The following is a 19,589-nucleotide window of genomic DNA, read 5'->3' on the forward strand; positions in this document are numbered from 1 at the left end:
CCATCAAGGAGACTACAGTGTAAAACATTTCAACACTAAGACTTGATACATTTCGGGCAAAGACAACATATATCCTCATACATAAATGAAATCAAATCTACATGTTCAGCCCACTGACATACATAAAATGAAGCCAAAACATCCTGGATATGAGCACTTGAGCTTCTTGAGATGATGACTCACTTGAGATGAGGAGCCCATGACTGTGGAATAATGATGGGGTGGTAGAACTGCAGCATAAAGTTCTCATGCACCTGCTTGAATCAGTTGTGAGCAGTGCTCAGCATTTAATCATGACATTTCACCCCATTTTTTTCTAACATCACAAAACCAATTAAAATCAAACTTATCAGCAAAATGAACACTTGAACGTACATCAGCATGATAAGAAACAGAAACTGTTCCCAAAGTTTTCTTTGACATGTACTTTGAGTTCGGCCTGCGTTGCCTCAGCTAACATGTAGAGGGAGGGGTTTAAGATGTAAACTGGAGCCTGCCACCAAGGGGACAAGCAAGACGTTTTGGCTTCCCTTTTGTGGAGCTCTTTAAATACAGTGAATAGCATAGCCAGCAGGTACTACTAAACAGGGCTTTAAACTTGGTAATGGATGAATTTGGAACACAGTGAGGGTTGTTAAAATGAACTGCATGAAATGGTATTGTTATTAAAAATGACACTGAGGGCCACATTAAAGTATTTTCTAAAGTTACTTGCTCAGAGCTTCTATCTGTGGTCACATTAAAAACCTTCTATGTACATGACAAAAGTCCATTATAAATTACAAGCTTGACTTGAATTGATTTGTATGGTCAAATGAATGTCATTGTCACCTCCAGTGACCCCTATACTTCCTGAATATGAAGAGTGAACACAACCTCATTGCAAGAGCAGCACAGGCCATATCCATAAGGCTTTTTATGGGCTTTCTCATTTCATGGCAGGGGCAAAGTCTGAGCTGGAGAAAAACAATTACGCAGGCTGTCAACAGCTGCAGCGCTTGTTCCAACACACTTCCATGCTTGAGCAAATAGCACAGCATACACGGATTTTCCACAAAATCAAAGTAAAAGTCAAAATAAATCCTCAATCTGCGACGCGTCTGCTGATCTCTGTCTATTAGAACATCAACAGACTCCTGTTCCCTGTCCTTCAACCATGTGACTGCATGCAAAGCAGCACAACAGAGTTTATCCTGAACTTATTAGATCTGAGTTAGATATTAAGTGCTTGCAGAGACTGACCCAGGCAAGCCAAGGTAAAACTCCATCATAATGATTGCGTTGGCTCTCATCTTCACACAATGGGTGAGTATGAAAGAACACACTCAGATGCATGCACAAATTAAGACTGCCTGTTGCCATGACTAAGTAGCGGTGACTCTTCCCCCTTTGCCACATAATGAACAGATGCTCAGCATCCTCTCCTAATTCTTCATCATCTGCCTTTTGTTTACTCCAAAGAATAGAGATGATAAGGTTTGAATACCCGTTAATGACATTCATCATGTCACTGATTAAAGAAATATAGCCAGACATTTCTGCTCTGCATTTGCCATCCCAATGCAGACAGCTACAGATAAATAAAAATGTTGTTTATAGCTTTATTGCTCTAACAAGGTACACCTTATTTGTGCATCTGGCAAAATATCAAAGCAATATAGAGGAACAACAGTGATTAAAAAAAAAAAAATCTGTTATGGAGAGCAGAGAGCAGGGAAAGTGTGGCAAACACAGCAAGAGGAAAGATGAGAAGCAAAAAAAAAAAATCTCGTTAAGCTGCGGGACATTTTCTGTCATTAAATCTGAAGCAAAAACTCACAGAGCTGCCAAACAAAGCGGCCTGCACAGGTGAAACGCTCAGCCATGGTAACACAGACAGTCTCAAGACATTTCCCTCAGACACATTCTTCCTTCCTCTGACATTGAGGACATGCATAAACATAAGCACAGTGACAGCACAGCACTCTGGAAAATGTTTAAAGCTATAATAAATGAGCCAGTAGCTCACAAAAGAAAGTGCCCTGTCTCACGCAGATTTATCAGCTGACGGAAATAGAAATGTCAGTGACAGGCATGCTGTTGAAATTCTGTGTTGTTGCCGTTTTAATCTACACATGGAGAGAAATGGGGACCAGCTGATTAATCGCAGCTGAGCCACAGCAACAGATTTATAAGTGTGTCCTCTTACCCAACCACACTTCAAACCATAAGATAAACGGGCTCCTACGCATTTGTTTTCCAATCAAATTTCATTTCTTTCACACATGTATTGTCGTGGCACATGTTTGTTTATGTCTGTGCTCAAAACATGTCCTTCATAATGTCGCAGGTATTGAGTCACACAGCTACAGCTGCTATGGTCTTTAGGGAAAGTGAAATATTTGTTTGCTGCGTTTGGATGGTTTCAAGGTTGTTTGTATCTGCCAGCCAGCTTAATTGAACATTAACCTTTGACCAGAGTGAGAGTAAAGTGGAAAAAAAGCATCATGTGCTTAATGTGCTGTGGCCTACAGGGGACAGACCACGTTAAAAAAAAAAAAAAGACAAATGGTACCTGTAGCTTTAAACTAACAAAATAATACTCTACACATTTAGCTTTAACATTGTCAGACACACAATGGACAATTTAAAAAACATAACAAAAGGATTGACGAGGATCATGCAGCAGACCCAGCTATATCTATTTCACACAATCTTCTTCCTTGTCAAAGCCTGTCACACACATTACCCACAACGCAACTCCACGATTTGGCCGTGATATGCTAGTAGTGGCTTGAGTAGCAACAACCTGCCAGCCTCAAGTGGAGTGCAGTCATCAGCTCCAACTGAAGCTGACTCAAGTGACATCACTTGAGGCAGTCAATTAGATTTCTCACATCTTGCTCTGGTGTAAACAAAGTTTTTTTTTAAATATGCAGTAGCACTCCTCAAAACCTGTAAACACAGTTTGTTGGATAAAATCTGCAAAGAGCTGCAGACCTCATGCTCGAGACATAGACTTAAGTCAGGCTTTAAGTGTGACCGAGCTGTCCCAAAAGCAAAAAAGAAAACAAAAGTGAGATGTTTTCACCTTCGTCATTAGGCCACTGCATTAAATGGATGCTAGGTTAAAGACATATTCTCAACACAGCTTTCAAAGGAAATTCAGTGATCCCAAAGTTTTTGACAACTTTGACTTGTGTTTACTTTTACTTTGAGACCTGACTTGAAACAACCATATTCTGATCAGTTGAACGTATGAAACGCAGATCTTCTATAACAATCGTCTCGACATGGTAAACACGGTTATATGGTTTTGTACGCCAACACTGGCGCTCTGTTAGCTGATGTGCTTTGAAAAGTCACATCAGAGTACTGATTGCCATTGCTGAAAAATGCTGTTCATTGTTATTCAACCTGCTGTCACCCACCCCTGCAGCAGTAATTGTTATTGTGATTTAGTTAGCTCAGAACTTGAGCTCTTCTCCACAAAGTGCTTACATTATTGTGTCTGCCCCGAGCAAGTGTGTGTTTCATTCATGCCTTGGAAAAGCCCATTTTTTAAATTCTAACACAAGTTTCCCATCACAATAAGAAACCTCTGTGTGGTTCAGCTTGATGTGCACTTAAAAGAAAATAGGACACATCTTAAAAAAAAGAGAAAAAGGAAAAATTAAGGAGGTTCCCTCTGTGTGCGTATTGTTCACAGAGTACAAACATTAGGTTTCTTTTATATAAATCACAGCGCAGGTGAGCAAATCCTGATGAAAACCACAATCTTTATCCATTAATTATATCTGCTCTGGGCGTATACACAAAAGAGAGGACTTCAAGAGTTAAAAGCATAGTGACTTGCAAAATGACTTCCAATAACACTGAGCAAAATTTACAGAAAAAGTAAAATTCACTTCTATTTATTCTCTTACATTAAACTCTTCCTGCGCAATTATTTGTCATTTCTGAGCCGAATATTGTGGATGTAGCCGTCTGTTTTGTGTTGACTGCAGCAGAGTCTTGACATCTCAGTGTGATGATGCGAGGTATCATCTGTCGTCTGTCTGCTGGTCTTCCCTGCCAAAACGCACCTTTCCCTAAAGCTCCTGCGACGGTGATTGGCTGCTGTCAAATTGATTCAAAGCATATCTGCAGCCAGAAAAATGAATAGCTTTTACCACGAGTTTATTTATTTATTTTTGTAAGTCTTGGAGAGGATTTCAAATCATTTCAGCTCAAAAGTCAAAGTGCTGTTGATTTTATCGAGTCCAAGTCTAAAGTGATCAGATTCATGACAAAGGCCTGTGACTTGAGTCCACAACCCTGGTCTTCTTTTTATTTATCAGCTTCTTACTTTGAGTGATCGGGTCCTACATGAACACACTCTTGCGTGCCAAAGCTACAGAACTTGAGAATGAGAGATTTGTTTCTCTTTTATTCCTACGCTCTTCTCGCAGGAGCTCTGTAGGAAAAGATGTCACGCGCTTGTGCACCAATCAGCACGTAGCAGCATTTGAACCACACAGTTCCTCTGAACAAGACTGAGGTTACACTTTTAATTAAGAATACCTAAAGATGTTTTCTTTTCTTGTTCAGTCACGACCATCAGTGTCATGAAGAAATATGTGAACTTTTCAAGACAGCTTTTCAAAGTTTTAAAAGACGCACAAATTAGTTTGACATTAATGGAAGTTTTAACTATGTCGATGGGCTCCATTCACGTTATTACAGCGGTACGGAGACCTCCTGGAAACAGATAATCCATCGCAATGATCACCACGTTTTCTTATGTTTTACGTTTTGTACATTGCCTTGAACGCATCTCCTTTGAAACTACATTCTGAATTCTAAATAATCATTCAAATCATCTTATGAGTCATGACAAATGCGCTGGTATAAAGCATGCAAAAACACTGGTAGGAGCTTTGCATCTACTTGAGCCTGCTCTAAGTATCGGATTTGAAATGTTTACTGCTCGAGTCAGGCAAGTCCTTGTCCTTCACAAAGCAGTACATAAAATGAATTTCCACTCAGATTCATCTGATGATGTTATGGGAAACTGCACCCATCTGGTACCTCAACAGACTCGATCAAACCATAAATAGAATATGAAGTGATTAAACGAGCCCATGTCTGGGAAAGTCATGAGTATATTTCTCCCATCATCTGCAGAATAAAGATTGACTCTGGTCTCAATATAAAAAAAAATCAACAGCACAAAAAAGGATGGGATTTCCTGTTCTGTCTCTAGCACCTCTGTAAGGCTGAAAGTTAGGCATCCATGTGGGGAATAACAGGCCTATCTGTATCGTAGTTGAATGTACTGAATAGGGCAAAGAATAGACTCTGCTCCCCTTCAAACCAGGAAGCATTCGAAATGCGTTCATCTGAATGTCAAATTCTTTCAAAAAATACGTTTAAGATTTTATTGAAATTGTATAAAGGCTTTGGCCTTTGGCTTATACTACTGCATTTTTAAAGTCCTGAATATGGTTTGACCTTATGGGACAGTGTGTGGCAGCCTTTTGAAGCACATTTTCCAGCTTTTAAGACATCCAGTGTCTTTGCTCTGTTTAATCACAGTTTAAAGTGGTTCAGAGCTCTGTTATAAAGGTTGTCACACCATTCTAACACAATTAAAAATAAATGCCAGGGGGAAAAAAGACAACACAAAAACGTCTTATAAATTATTAACACGGACCTTGCTGGCCTTTTGCAGGCTTGAAGCAGGTCGTGAGGAGCGACTGCTGCTGAGTTCAAGCTCCACAAACTTTCTGTTCAGTTTCACATTTCCCATTATAATGAAAGGCACCCATAGAAACTTCATTACTGACGTTTAAATGCATGACACCGTTCAGAGGATTGAGAGGAAAATTCGAACTCCCCAGCACGAGCTCAGAGCATTAATTTCTCATCCTTTCAAAGCTGCTGGAAGTCGGAGACACTTTCAGAATCATTAACTGCTGTTTTTTGACTTATCCTACCTGTGGCTCGGTTATTGGCAGCCGCTGTGATACTTCCTGCTAAAAACTCATCCTTCTTACGCTCCTTTTAGTCCAACTTATGCCTCACTTTGGTTCGTACGGCGATCAGGTCAGTGTGTGACAAACTAAAAGCAGGCCTTGTTCCTTTGAGGGGTTGCAAACCACCTGAAATATGATCGTATTTCTTCTTTAAAAACCCTCCGGCAACAGGTGTTCATTTCACGTACAGGTGACAGTGAAGCATCGAGGCACTTTGCTGCTCTCTCGCTGCGCTCCTCAGAGTCCACCCACCTTCCCCCACTCCCCTCCCTCCCTCCTTTCGTGCTGTGTTCAAAAGACTCAAATCACATTAAACATCGGTTTCTCCCACAGGTGCTTTAAGCCTTTTCATGTTTAGGCTGATACAGATTTAATAAAAGAGTTTGTTGGTGCGGGGACAGGGTGAAAAGACGATTAGGGTTTTGTTTTGTTTTGTTTTTTGCCCTCAATCCCCCTGATGGCACCCAGTTTAGTGGCAACCACAAGAGGGTGTCCTTTACCTGATGTTGGTGGTCGGACCAGGAAGAAAAGTCATACTTGTTGAACTTAATAGTCAAAGTAAACATTATACACTGAAAAATCGTCAAAAGCAAGTTGTACCGCGAATAGTTTGTGTGATTTGTTTGTTTGTTGTTTTTAACGCATGTTTTCGACTTTTACAATGATAATAATAATATTACAAGGAAGGAGTCAAGTTTAGGATGTTTTTTTTTTCATGTGTGTATTTCCAATACCCCGAGGTCGTATTTTTTCTTGATGTAGTGTGTGCGCATCGTACATATATTTTTTTTGTTGTCATGTAAATGCTTTAATTCACAATTTATCTCCATAATCTACCATAATAATCACATCTTAAAGGATTTCCACAAGAATCACAAGACTTCACATTCTAGATCACATTTCAATTTTTATTTTTTTCTTCAATCAAGCTGAATATATGCAAAAATACATTCTTTCTTTGATATTTAAAATCAAATGAATATGCACAAACAGCAATACTTCATACAGGAAGTAAAAACATTCCATTCAAAAATACACTGTTCTTCGACAAAGTAATCAATATTTGGATAGTACTGTAAATATATACCTTTCGGAGAAATACAGAACTTTTCATGATATCATATAGATTATAGTCACAATTAAATATTTGTTTAAGATACACTATTCAAGAGCTGTGCAAGCATGCAAAGATTCCCAGTTGTCCAAATCATGGACTTTCAAGCAGTAGTAAGTTAAAGGCATCTATGTAGTAAAAAAAATGCTCATCCAAAGTTTGCTATCATGTTTTGTATTGGCTGTACTGTTGCAAACAAGCATAGGCTATCGTCTGACATCCTCTACTCATTACAAACACTATAAGTGTTTTTTTGTCGATATATAAAGCCTCTTAGGTTCGTCACGCTTTTCTGTGCAGTATAATACAGCAAAGAGGACCAAATGAACAACACTTTTCTTTTTTTTTTAAATCAGCAAAACAGTTAAAATCCTGTCCGTTGCACCTGTGAACAAACATGACTATGCATGGCAGGCAGTAATAAAGGTTTTATGTTACATACATTCAGAAACTCAAAGTAAACAGCAGGCAACAGTCTCAGGACACACAGCATGGCAACAGGAAGGGATTCTCCGCCAATTGTCGACAGTGATTTGGCTCAGTCGCCAAAATCTGGGATGTCTTCATAAGAGTAACCCCGGTAACCTTTGGCAGCATAGTAGGCGATTCTCAAATGGTAAAATCCAGGAAGGAAAACGAGCAGGCCTATGATGATGACAGGAATGGTGCGATCTGGATGCTGAAAACAACAAGAACCTGTGATGAGGGGTGGATATTAAAAGGATTATGTGCTAAAAAGCTTGGCACCTTCAAATCTAATTTTAGTGTGTGTGTGTGTGTGTGTGTGTGTGTGTGTGTTAGGCCCACTTTTTCCTCACACCATATAGTGGAATATTGTAGTTGATAATGAGGTGCTGGAAAGAAGCCTCACAGAGGGCTTAAATGCTCCATGGACTTTAACATGCTTATCTGCACACTGTCTGCCAGTATACATGACATAAATTATTAGGGTGTGCAGGAGGCACACAGACGGGATGACTTCATCTGTCTGAGATCTGGTTTCATGTAAATCACCACTCATTTCATATACATAGCAGCTAACCACCAGGAGGCACAGGCAGCGTCTATCAATGCCAAGTGGACTGTTTCATTTCACCACCAGATGGCACTCTTATGCACTGAGTAACTGCAGCCCCCTCACTGTTTTTTTATTGTTTTTTTTTAAAGGTACACTGTTGCATTGGCCATGACAAAAAACATGTCTGATCTATAAACAGTATCTGTGGAGATGGATGGATGGATGGGTGGGTGGGTGGTAGTTTTAAAGGGTCAATTCACCCAAGTGAGAAAAAAGTTTCACAACAACATACACTGAAATGTGTTTCTGCAATAAATAACTCTTAATATAAGGTTCACCTACTGCAGTTTCAACAGGTTTTAACTGTATCTCATGACAATCTTCAATCCAGTTTGCCACAAACTCTACTGTCCAACACACACACACACACTCTTGCTTTACCTGAGACCAAAAAAAAAAAAAAATATCAAACCACATTCTTTCAAATACTAACTCCTACAATTTCTGCCTGCATTCCATTTTTCCATTATTCACTGCTTGAACCTTGAGTAATTTGTGGTATTAGATATGCTATTCTAACTTGGGTGAGCTAATTGGCAAGTAGACACCTCAAATACTCGAGGCGGCCTTCATGTCAGATCAAATTTTCTGCAAACACAATCTGCAGGCTGCAAAAAACATTAACATTAACCTCCAACCGATAATTACAAATATAATATGCACACACTCTGCTATCACCCACATGGAGCCGTGAATTAAAGGAGCAGAAACCACAGCAGGGAATCTACCAAATTTGGCACTCCAAGGTATGAAATATCAAAATTATTAGTTACATTGAAACAAACAGGACCATCATGAGCGGGAAAAGCCAGAGTGCAGCCAAAAAAAAACTGGCAGCGAGGCAGTAAAATGTCAAGACAAGTGTTCAATTAGAACTATTTAAAGGCAAGATTAACAGCAACGTGAGTGTTTTAATTACTACTTGAGCTGATATTTCGAGGCTGTGACTTTCTCAGTGTGAACCGAAAGTAGGGCTGCAATACTTTTGGTACTGACTGAAATGTTTTTGTACTGTAGCAGTGTCAAAAACTGTCAAGTACTGAAGCTGTCACAGAATGTCTCAACAGATTAAATGTCTTGTTTATTTATTTATTTTTTGATCAGACAGTTCCTGATTTAAATCAAAATGTTGAAGATTTTTGAATATTTTATTTCAGCATATTCTTGTGCAGCCACTTATGTTTATGTTAAACTGTTGGTCTGCAATCTCAAATTGACCTTGGAGGAATACTTTTGGAAAATACATTTGATTACTTTCTTACCTTTTGTTTGTAGTTGTACATTAGAGTTTTTAGTTGTACATTAAATCTGAAGCGTACAGCGGCTGCCAGTTAGCTTAGCTTAGCTTAGCTTAGTTTAGCACAAAGACTGGAGACAGGAGAAATAGCTAATCTGGCTCTCTCCAAAGGTGACTAAATCCACCTACTAAGTAGTTAGTTAGTGAGCTTCAGACATGAAAGTGGTATAAATGTTCTCATCTCACTCTCAGAAAAAAGCAAATTCCCACGAAATTTAACTATTCTTTTAACATCAAGATGCATCCAAGATGATGTGAAGGCTATATTAATCAAAGAGGTGTTTATTGACAAATATTGGAAACATAAAAACAAACATTCCAATATAAAACTTGCCACCTGATGTTGCCTGAGAGCAACATGAACAGATATGCCTTCCAAAGAGGAATTACACTCTGCACAGACAGGAAGCAGGCAGCTCAGACAGAAGCATTTTTGTCACAAATGGATTTTCAGGAGACTTGTCTTGTGGGAACACGCCTGACAGGATATTTGCTGTCACTTTAAAGGAACCCAAACAATGTGGAAGAGTGGGACCTGCTTGACAATAAGCTTTTTGGCAACAGAACAAGAAATTGAGTTTCAATTATTATGCTGGGGACACATTTCAGGTGCAGTCCGACTATATTGATTCCAGACAAAATCTGGACCTGAGAGCCATTAATGTAATTTGCCATTACTCACCTCGACCTTTATGGTTCCTGACAGAAGGAGACCACCAAAGATTATCAGTAAGGAGCCAATCAAAAACAGAAATGTTGCCAGTGCAATCGCCTTGTACGGGACCTTTGGAGGGCTTCTCTTGAACTGTAGAGTGTTCAATTGTTGGACAAAACACAAGACAATAAACAGACACAAAAAAATATATATCAGACTTGTTCATTTGCAGGCAGCTACTGGTATCTCCTCTGGCATAATCACAGAAGGCTTTGGCACATTTCCAGGAAGACATTCATTAGGATTCACCTCAAATTAATTGCCTGTGGTATTAGCCGCCTCCTGAACAACCCACAGAGCAGCAGGAGACATGTCAGGCGGAGATATCAGTTTAGCTGAGTTACCAAAGAAGAAGAACATGCGTCTCACCTGTAAGTCTATGTAACCGTCGTCATCAGCAGCCAGTCGTGAATATTTGACCTTGTTGTTGGATATTCCAGTACCCAACATGTTGCTTCTAGCTGCCTTCATTGTGACATGGGAGCTGCCTGGAAAGGAAGCACAAAGAGGTAATCATGCATAATTCTTTCACAGTAATCTTTGATTTATGGCACAATCTTATTTCTCAGCTGTATTCTTTAACCATTTGCTGCTCATTCATATATGGTCCAATACATCCACAAATCTCAAGTAAGCTAGTTTCAATAGAATGTGCATGCGCCGATACGTGTGCAGCCTGTTACAGACGCTCCTGACTTTCTTTTCCTTCAACATCTGCAGGATGATGCTGTGGATGTTCTATGAGTCAGTGGTGTCCAGTGCCATCACATGTGCTGTTGCCTGCTGCTGCCTGACGGTGAGGGACACTAACAGATTCAACAGAATCATCAAGAAGGCCAGTCATGTTGTGGGAGAAGAACTGGACTCTCTGACGGTGGTGTCTGAGAGGAGGATGTTGTCCAAAATGAGGACGATACTGGACTTTCACTCTCAGCCTCTCCACAATGTGCTGATCAGACACAGGAGCTCGTTCAGCAACAGACTCTTACTCCCACAATGCACCACAGAGCGACACAGGAAATCATTCCTGCCTGTCACCATCAAACTGTTAAACTCTGCACTGTGACGGACACACATACTTTTATATATACAATATGTACACATGTAAATACCTATATTTTTAGATTTATACTTATCTTGTTTTTTATCCTATTTTATATATTTCACTTTCTGTCTTGGTCAGGAAAACTGCATGTGCAGTGTCTGTACAAAAAAGAATTTCCCCTCGGGGATAAATAAAGGAAGTCTGATTCTGATTCTGATTTATAGCTACCACAAAATAAAAGGTAATTCAAAAACCTCTTATGGTAGATGAATTTATATTGATATATACTAACAAATATTGTCACACCACCCAAGATACATTTCATCATCTGCATCTTCAACAGACTGAGTTGTTAGAATGTCACTTCTTCCTGAGAAGGCAAGAAATTTCCATCTAAGCATTCGCTGTTTATACAATGGTGCCTCTATCACAAAACATGTATCAGTAAAAGGAGATGTTTGTAGCACGCTGTCTGAATGGTTTGTGACTGAATGAAACATTTGGTTCTTCAGATGTTTTTCAAGCAACATATAAAGACACAGCAGGGAAATGAATCATTTATCAATTATGCTTCTGCTGTGAGAAATTAGTCTTAATTTAGTGCTTCTTTGTCAACCATGAGGGATTCTGCTGTTCATAATAAGTACTAATTCTTCTACGCAAGCCAGCCAGAGTCAATAATGACAGTTTACTAATAAATTTACAATTAGAGTAACTAGTATCTATACACTAAGCGCAACCATGCATGTCAACCCTCCTTAAGGCCAGGATTTGTTTATGGTGAAGATTTTGGGCCTATACATCTGTGTGCACCCCCCCAAAGGGAGACTAAATCGATGAAGAAAAATTGCTGTTCCTGCGTGAACAGGGTATGGAGGAGCTTTAAGAAACATTCTGCTATTTTGCCATCAGCTGTCACATCAACTCACCACAGAGCCTCTGTGATGAGGAAAGCTCCAGGTTATAGTTGTTGTGAAGTTACAGCACTTACCACAGCAAGGGAATACTGCAGATTTAGTAAACATGGTGCAAAGTGTTTGCAAGACCATAGCTGGATGCCCCTATATCTGAGAAAAACAAAACTACAAATATGTGGAAGCATTTATTGGTTTTTGTCTGGATTGGTTTCAGCGGGTGAGACAGAGCCTTTTGTGCAAATAGTTTTCCAATAGATTGTTTGGATGATGTTGGTTTTGTTGCATCTTTTTGTTTGTCTTCTGTTATTCGCATATTAAAATAAAGCTCCTGTGAGGAGGTGGGTGATAGTCACAATAAATGTGCTCATCTACCAAGAGCCTCCAGAGAAATCTTCACTTCTCCTTATCATAGATCAGTTTTTTAAACTTCACAGTAGGGCTCAACAGCATTCATCCAAAATATTCCTTAACTTCTCAATGATGGTGTAAAGCAAGAGCATTCAGTAAGTTCCTTTGCTCATTCAGTCAGGTTTTTCTTTAAATGTTTCATTCGTCTGTACTTTGTTAAAATTCAACACACATCTATAATATGTTTTACTATACTTAAGTATGGTCCCCATCAAGGCAACCTGCAGACAGCTACCCACTGAGGACACTGAGCCTGTCCTCAGTATAATTTCTGGACAGTTTCTTGAGGGTTTTGACAACCTAAGGAGACATTTACATTCTAAATTTGCACAAAGCGTATATGGTTTAAAGACTAATGCTGACAGACTTATAGCTTTAAATAATTAATAGGCAATACATAGAACTAGTATTTCTACACCATAATATTTTCCAAACCTTTGCAGGTGAGTTTTTATGGTATATCTAAGTATATCTAAAATTCTGTCTGCACAGATTCTCTTAAAACAGACAGCATGCTTCGGTTTTGTACATGTGCGTTACTTTTTTATATAAATGACACAGGTGATTCATTAGTATAATGTATTGGCACTGTTTTAAGGCAATTACATTAATATAAAACGTAACGTTACTATTCGAAACTTTTTTAACTTCCGTGCAAGAGTACGATGTCTTCATGTCTTCTCACAATGTTGTTTCCCATACAACATTGAAAAGAAACTGTAGTAATGCGAAAATAGATTGTCTCATGCCAATGACAACTAAGTCCTGCAGTAGTACGTTATCGTTAAATCAGTGTTACATGCTAATTAGCTAATTACTGATAACAATAAATCAGTGGCATTAGCCTGTGCGCGTTACTAATATTATGTAGCTGAAGTTGTTGTCCCGCAACACTAAAATGAACATGATCACCGTTGAGGAACCTGCTACGATAATCTGCTTCGGCTGTCTATGACTAAACACTCCTCCCTAATTAGCTGCAGCGTTAGCTTCTTAGAAGTTACGCTATAAGAAGCTCGCTAACGTCACATGACATACATGAATACAACAATTTAAAACTAGCTTCTCCTCCTCGCTTCTCTCTTACCTTCACTTGAGGTATAGTTAAGTAACACCGTAAATGTTGTTTTCTTGTGCAAACTGCTCTTCAACGGTGCCACATCTACATTGTTTTCATTGATCGAAATCTACGTCAACGTCCTCATTTCCTCGCATTGCGCATGCGCACATAATATCGTCCTGTTTCTTGAACTTGTCTTCTCCGTGTACATTCATGGCTGAGGTTCACGAGCCTCATGTTCAGGTCGTCCATCCACTTCCAGGCTGATTAGATTATTAATGAGCTATTAAATTAGCTGTGTGATGGAAGAAGAATCCAGATATTTTACTGTTACTGTACTATTATAGTGACATATTGTTATTATTATTATTACTATTATGTTGTTGCTGTTGTAAGGTTGAGGTGGCACTAATTTTAATTCATTTATATGTTGGCTAGTGTAATGTAAAATATTTCTTCATATGAGATGAACAAAGATTTAGACTCAATTAAACTCTTAGTCTACAGAGAAGCAACATAATCTGTGAAATAAATATGCTATAGTATATAGCCAATATTTAAAATATATATAAATATTTCAATCTGCACTGTACTGTACCTTTATATATATATATATTTAACACTGTCAATAGCACCATATTTACAGTATTTGTAGATTTTTTTGGTTATTCTTACTTTATTCTATCACTTTTTGCACTGCAGAGTTGGCTTTTAATCTCATTGTACATGTGTATAGTGACAATAAAGGAAAAATTGTATTTTATTCTATTCTATTCTATTCCGTAGAAGTGAACAGTGGAATAAAGTAGTAAGTACCTGAGATATGACTTTCCATCATGGAATTTTGTACAATGTCCAAAAATGTTTCCTTTGCTTTCCTGCATTGGCCACGCTGTTCTGCATGCTATTTCAGTGCTTTTCCAGAACGTTTTTTTAAAAGCAGCCATGTTCAAATATAGATATAATTGAACATTTTCAGCAAAGTTGACCGTAATCATAAACTACTAGGTGTCAACTGCCTAATTGCTTGTTTTGTGTTTTTCTCTTGAAGCTTTGTGTAAACCCACAAATATGTGCAAAATATTTTATAACATTTATTATTTATATAGTTATTTTATAACAGCAACTGAAGGTCTGGCGTCTCCACCCTTCAAAATTCCAGACAGGTAGCCCTCCAGACACATACCAAAGCTATTTTTCTTTTCTTTGCAATTCAGTTTCACTCCTCTTTGTTTGTATGCAGTGCTTTCACTGTAAACTGTATTTCATCTCTAGTAGTCTTCTCTGTAATCACATTCAAGTCTATTTTCTTATTGACTCTGCAGCTATGGTTCAATGGAAAGCAAATGGCATTGTAATTTCAGAAAAAAAGATTCTTCAGTTTGAGCTTTTCATAAAGAAGATTGCCTGTCATGACAGTCATGACAGTCACAAACTGTTAAACTGATATGGATGTTTGTTGTCTGATAATACTACTGTTGGAGTAGTAATGGAGTTGTGATTCTTAAAATAAATAAATACATTTATTCAGTATTTCTGTCAGCTTTGTATTCTTTGTGTGGTGACAGTTCAATTTGTGTAATGAACGGATGACTCACTCTTCAAATCCACGCAAGCTCTTCTGGATTTTCAAACTCTGTCATGGAAAATAGATACACTGCAGCTCTTTAAGACTCTTTAAACTTTGGTAGCTACTTTCTGCGCTGATTTATGAATGCTGTGTGCACTAGCATTCAGGCAGGTCCTTCTTGACATTGATGGCCCTACTGTAAACAAGAAATTTCCACAAAGCAACAGTCTCCAACTACTTGTACCAAGTGACGGTGAGTTTTTCTAGATATGGACATTTAGATTTGAAGGTACTCTAAACATTTATCAATCTGATTTGGAGGAATGTCAAATCAAAAATATGAGCAGTGATTGCTTCAGTACAAACTTAATCTTTGCCTTTGCAGACTATCAGCTGCATTAGACACCCTCCTCCAGGCAGTATTTCTTCTGTCAGTGGGAGTCGGAATCAGATAAAAAGAGGAAGAGATTTCGCACAGTTCGCCAAATACTGATACATTTATAAATAATTTGTCTTTCAAAGACAAACTGTGAAGCTGCTCACAGACATAAGAGCTCCAGACACATCTTAAACAGTTTGCTGTCTGCTTATATTAATGTGTAATAATCTTTTGGTAATCATTTACAAAGTATGAATAAAACAACAAGATTATGAGTCTACACACATGCTAGTGCCTGTAGCTTGTACCTTGTAAACTGTATTTAGTCATAAACCAAAATATTGGGCGAATTGAAATCTTGACCCGATGATGGTGTTGCCTGAAAGGCTAAGTGGTGAATACAATTAATCCCGAAGGAGGCATGAATATATCTACCAAATTTCATGACAATCAGTGTGGTAGACTGAGAGACATTTCAGTCAGATCACTGACATCAACCCTATGGTGGCTTTGAGGAAAAATCAGGGGATCACCAAAGTCATTACAATACATCATCTGGAAACCACAAATGTATGTGCCAAATTTTGCACCAACCCATCTAGTAGATGTGGAGACATTTAACTGGATAAATAAAAACTTTGACACGCTGGTGGTGCTAAAGGTTGCCCCAATGTGTTAAATGTCATTCTTTTCGGTACAGATTTTTTTTTTATTTTTTTATTGTTTTAGGGCAATACATGGTGAGAACACACATACAAGGGTGCAATATTTATGATCAACGGACCACAGCACAGAACATACAAAAACAAGACACAAAATAGACAGAGAGATAGGACATAAAACAAATCTAAACGTACACACATACATATATACATACATACACAATACATACACACGTACCTATGCGTATATATTTTTCCTTTTTTTTTTTTTTGCTTTTTTCGGGTGTGTGTACATATGAGACTGATTTCTTGTGTGTAAGGTATTTGGAGAAAGAAAGAGGAAAAAGGATAGATGGGAGAGAGATAACTAAACAGATAAGTAATGAAGAAGGAGAAAAAAAAGCGCAAAAAACTGCTTTTGGAACCAAGATTCTCTGACTTCCGGCTGATCCCAGAGGGTGTTGGCCCTCGGGTGTTCGGTACAGAATTTAATCCAACAGTTTTTGAGATATTTTGGTTTTGGCCAAAGTACTGGCCCAATTAGCTGACCGACAGATACTGCCATCCACAGTTCCATGTTGCTAGCATGGCTAAAAAAAGGAATAAGATGATACAGCATCTGTTTCAGTATTTGCTTTTAAAATAATGACATATTGCATGTCTTATGACGTATTCTGCTTTATGAAAATCCAATACCTGCAGGTCAAAACTGATCCCGCATTCATATACTTCTAAACAGTGTCAACATCATTGGTTCACAAATCTGAGTAACTCTAACACAGTCTCATCCTTTTAGGAAGCTGTAATAAGAGTAAAACGCATATAAGTGAAGGAAACAATTTCAGCCTGTCTTTTTCTACTGATGGTAGAAAACCACAGAGCTTCTCTGAGAATTTACTGTGCTCATATAAGAACTCTATAGCATCATAAATAAGACACAGTTAAGAAATACAGACAGAACTATGCAAGTTATGAAAATATAAAGAGTGGAAAAAGCTTTATATCATAGCCATCATCCAAGCCATTACTAACAAACGAAAATACCATGTACAATCCAGATGACATCATTTCTATATTAGATCACTGAGGGAGTGTTCTAAAATTCAAGTAAGCACTTTTTTCAGAACTGGTGATTGAGTTTTACAAATGTCTTAGTCAGCCATATTGCCAGTAGTTTAAAAACACTGATAGTCCTAAACTTTCTTCATTATTTAATGGCCAGACAGATACATTTAATAAAGCAGATACGATTAAATAAATAGAAAGTCTGGTACAGAGTGCACACAGGATGAACCATCTATCAAACGGCTCATGGCACTTTAATAACCCAAAAGCATGCTTTAGTCGCTGGTCGTCACAAAGTGCTGAAAATGAATTCCAGACTTGATGCCAAGTTATGCCTGCTGCCATGGAAAATACTATATGGCTTGCAACATCCTATTCCTTATATTCACAAGATATTTACTCCTGCTCCTGCTCCAGCTGTCATAAAAACAACTCCTGGAATGAACATGCTGCCTGCTGTGGCCAAGCTGGCAGGACAACCAGTTCACCTCGACAGTCCCATAATGTACCTCCTGTTGTATGCCATCATCTGGCTTTTTTTCTTTTCTTAAAATGTAAAGGTGTTTTGCCATATTGCCAAAAAATGAAAAAAAGCTACTACTAACAGTAATAATATATTATCTTTAATATATATATTTTTAATGATGGTCCTCCCTCAGTTTATGCCCTTCATCCTTTCAAAATGATGTTTGATTCACATAATTCACTTTTTAATTTTGCTGCTTCTTACAGGGCTTTTGGGTGTTCGTGCAGACACACACATGAACAGGCCACTCTGTGGACATTAATGAAGGTATGTTTTTAGAAACCATGCAACCACGTCAAAGCTATCAAAATGACAATAAAACAGTATCAACAACTTCAACAGTTTCGACAAAAACATTCAATGTCTTTAGTGATGGTACGATTTATTTTAGAGCTATTTTCTCAGACGTTAGTTTAATCATCTAGCTTAACTACTGTATTTGTTAAAGTTATGGGTCTACATGTGTATATTTCAGGTGAGCATTCATGCAGGCATATCTGTTGGTTTATGTCCTGGATTGTAAAATTAATTGTATATGTTTAAAAGATACATTTATATTATGTTTACTATTTTCATTTATTTTCCATTTGAGCGGTGGTGGATTCAAATTTCATTTGTAATCTTACTTTAATGACGTTCCCTAATATTCCTCAAGTAACATGTGCATCATTTGAACATATTCACAAAATAATAAGGAAATAATTGCAAATAAAAACAGAATCTACTGTGTTTTGTGCAAAATTATAAATTTGTACATGCAGCTAGAATCCATAAAGTATCTTAATCAGTCACTTCTGATAAATGTGAAAAAGGAAAGCGAATAATATTTGACATGCGCAAACAGAACTGATTTACTGCAGACATGTAAGGACTGACAGAACCGGTTACCAGTTTGCATATGAACATAAACGTAGTGACTGGCAGCAATTAATAGGATATTCCTAAAGCTGACCATTAATTGCATGTCATTGGCTGTCTTTCTGTTTAATTTCCATGTTTGTTTCACTTCTTGGTCTCGACTGTTGGTTTTCTGGTTTTCTGTCAAACTTTATAATTTGGTTAAGTTAGTTGATGAAACAAAAGTGCTCATTTCAAATTCCATTTGCCCATCTCTAAGTGCATTCCATGATTAATTGGACCCAGCATACCTTTTTTCCCCAAACAAGTCCCCTGGCATCACAGACATCCACTAGCATCTCTATAGAGCCGGGACCAGCACGGGAAATCAAATTAGAATTGACATCATTTCTTTGAAACCTTTACCTTGCTCTGTCTACAGTGTGTGAAGGATGTAAGTGCACTGTCAGTCTATTATTAAAAACAAGCTGTGCTATAAGAAGGCTGCACAGAGATGCCTGTCAGCCTCACCTCTCAGCTACTGGAGCTCAAGCTTCTGCTGCATCTGTGACAGGAATTTAGGATATGAAGCAGGTTGCTGAGAATGCTGGGAAAATGCTAACGCATGCCTTGATGATACCCATTGTAACAGATGAAGTATGTTTCAGCAAGAACATTTTCAGATCTTCAGATCATCATATGAAGCTTTATTTCCTGCTAACCAGTACCTGACAGCATAATCTCACCAAACACATTGTCACCTTATTTAGTTGTTATCAGGAGCATTTTAACAAATGTTATCCTATTCAAACATCCAGCAGACCCAGAGCAACATTAGGATTTATTATTATGTGTTTGTGTCCACCTGATGAACTAAAGTCCAGCGTTCAGTCTCCTTAGCTCTGATTTGGTCTCTACTA

At 38.1% G+C, this 19,589-nt stretch overlaps 2 protein-coding genes across 4 annotated transcripts in view; both read right to left on the reverse strand.

Moving 5' to 3' along the window:
* The window catches only part of igsf9a (immunoglobulin superfamily, member 9a), a 51,825-nt gene extending 45,575 nt beyond the window's left edge, over positions 1 to 6,250 (reverse strand). For both annotated transcript variants that reach the window (XM_046374871.1, XM_046374870.1), the window contains exon 1: positions 5,958 to 6,250. The gene's annotated coding sequence lies outside the window, so the exon portion shown is untranslated. The remainder of the gene's footprint in view (positions 1 to 5,957) is intronic.
* Positions 6,251 to 6,885: 635 nt separating this feature from the next.
* Positions 6,886 to 19,589, reverse strand: part of tmem230a (transmembrane protein 230a) — a 33,613-nt gene continuing 20,909 nt past the window's right edge. Inside the window, exons 1-4 of one of the 2 annotated variants that reach the window (XM_046375696.1) lie at positions 13,658 to 13,789; positions 10,570 to 10,688; positions 10,168 to 10,290; positions 6,886 to 7,789 (exon numbers count right to left, since the gene is read on the reverse strand). In XM_046375696.1, the coding sequence (XP_046231652.1) occupies positions 7,649 to 7,789; positions 10,168 to 10,290; positions 10,570 to 10,671 (366 nt within the window). In that variant the 5' untranslated portion in view covers positions 10,672 to 10,688; positions 13,658 to 13,789 and the 3' untranslated portion in view covers positions 6,886 to 7,648. Of the gene's footprint in view, positions 7,790 to 10,167; positions 10,291 to 10,569; positions 10,689 to 13,657; positions 13,790 to 19,589 lie in introns of those variants that run through there. The other variant, XM_046375697.1, reaches the window with a different exon arrangement.

Source organism: Scatophagus argus, chromosome 20 (genome assembly GCF_020382885.2).
Source record: "Scatophagus argus isolate fScaArg1 chromosome 20, fScaArg1.pri, whole genome shotgun sequence".
In the NCBI taxonomy this organism is placed as follows: Eukaryota; Metazoa; Chordata; class Actinopteri; family Scatophagidae; genus Scatophagus; species Scatophagus argus.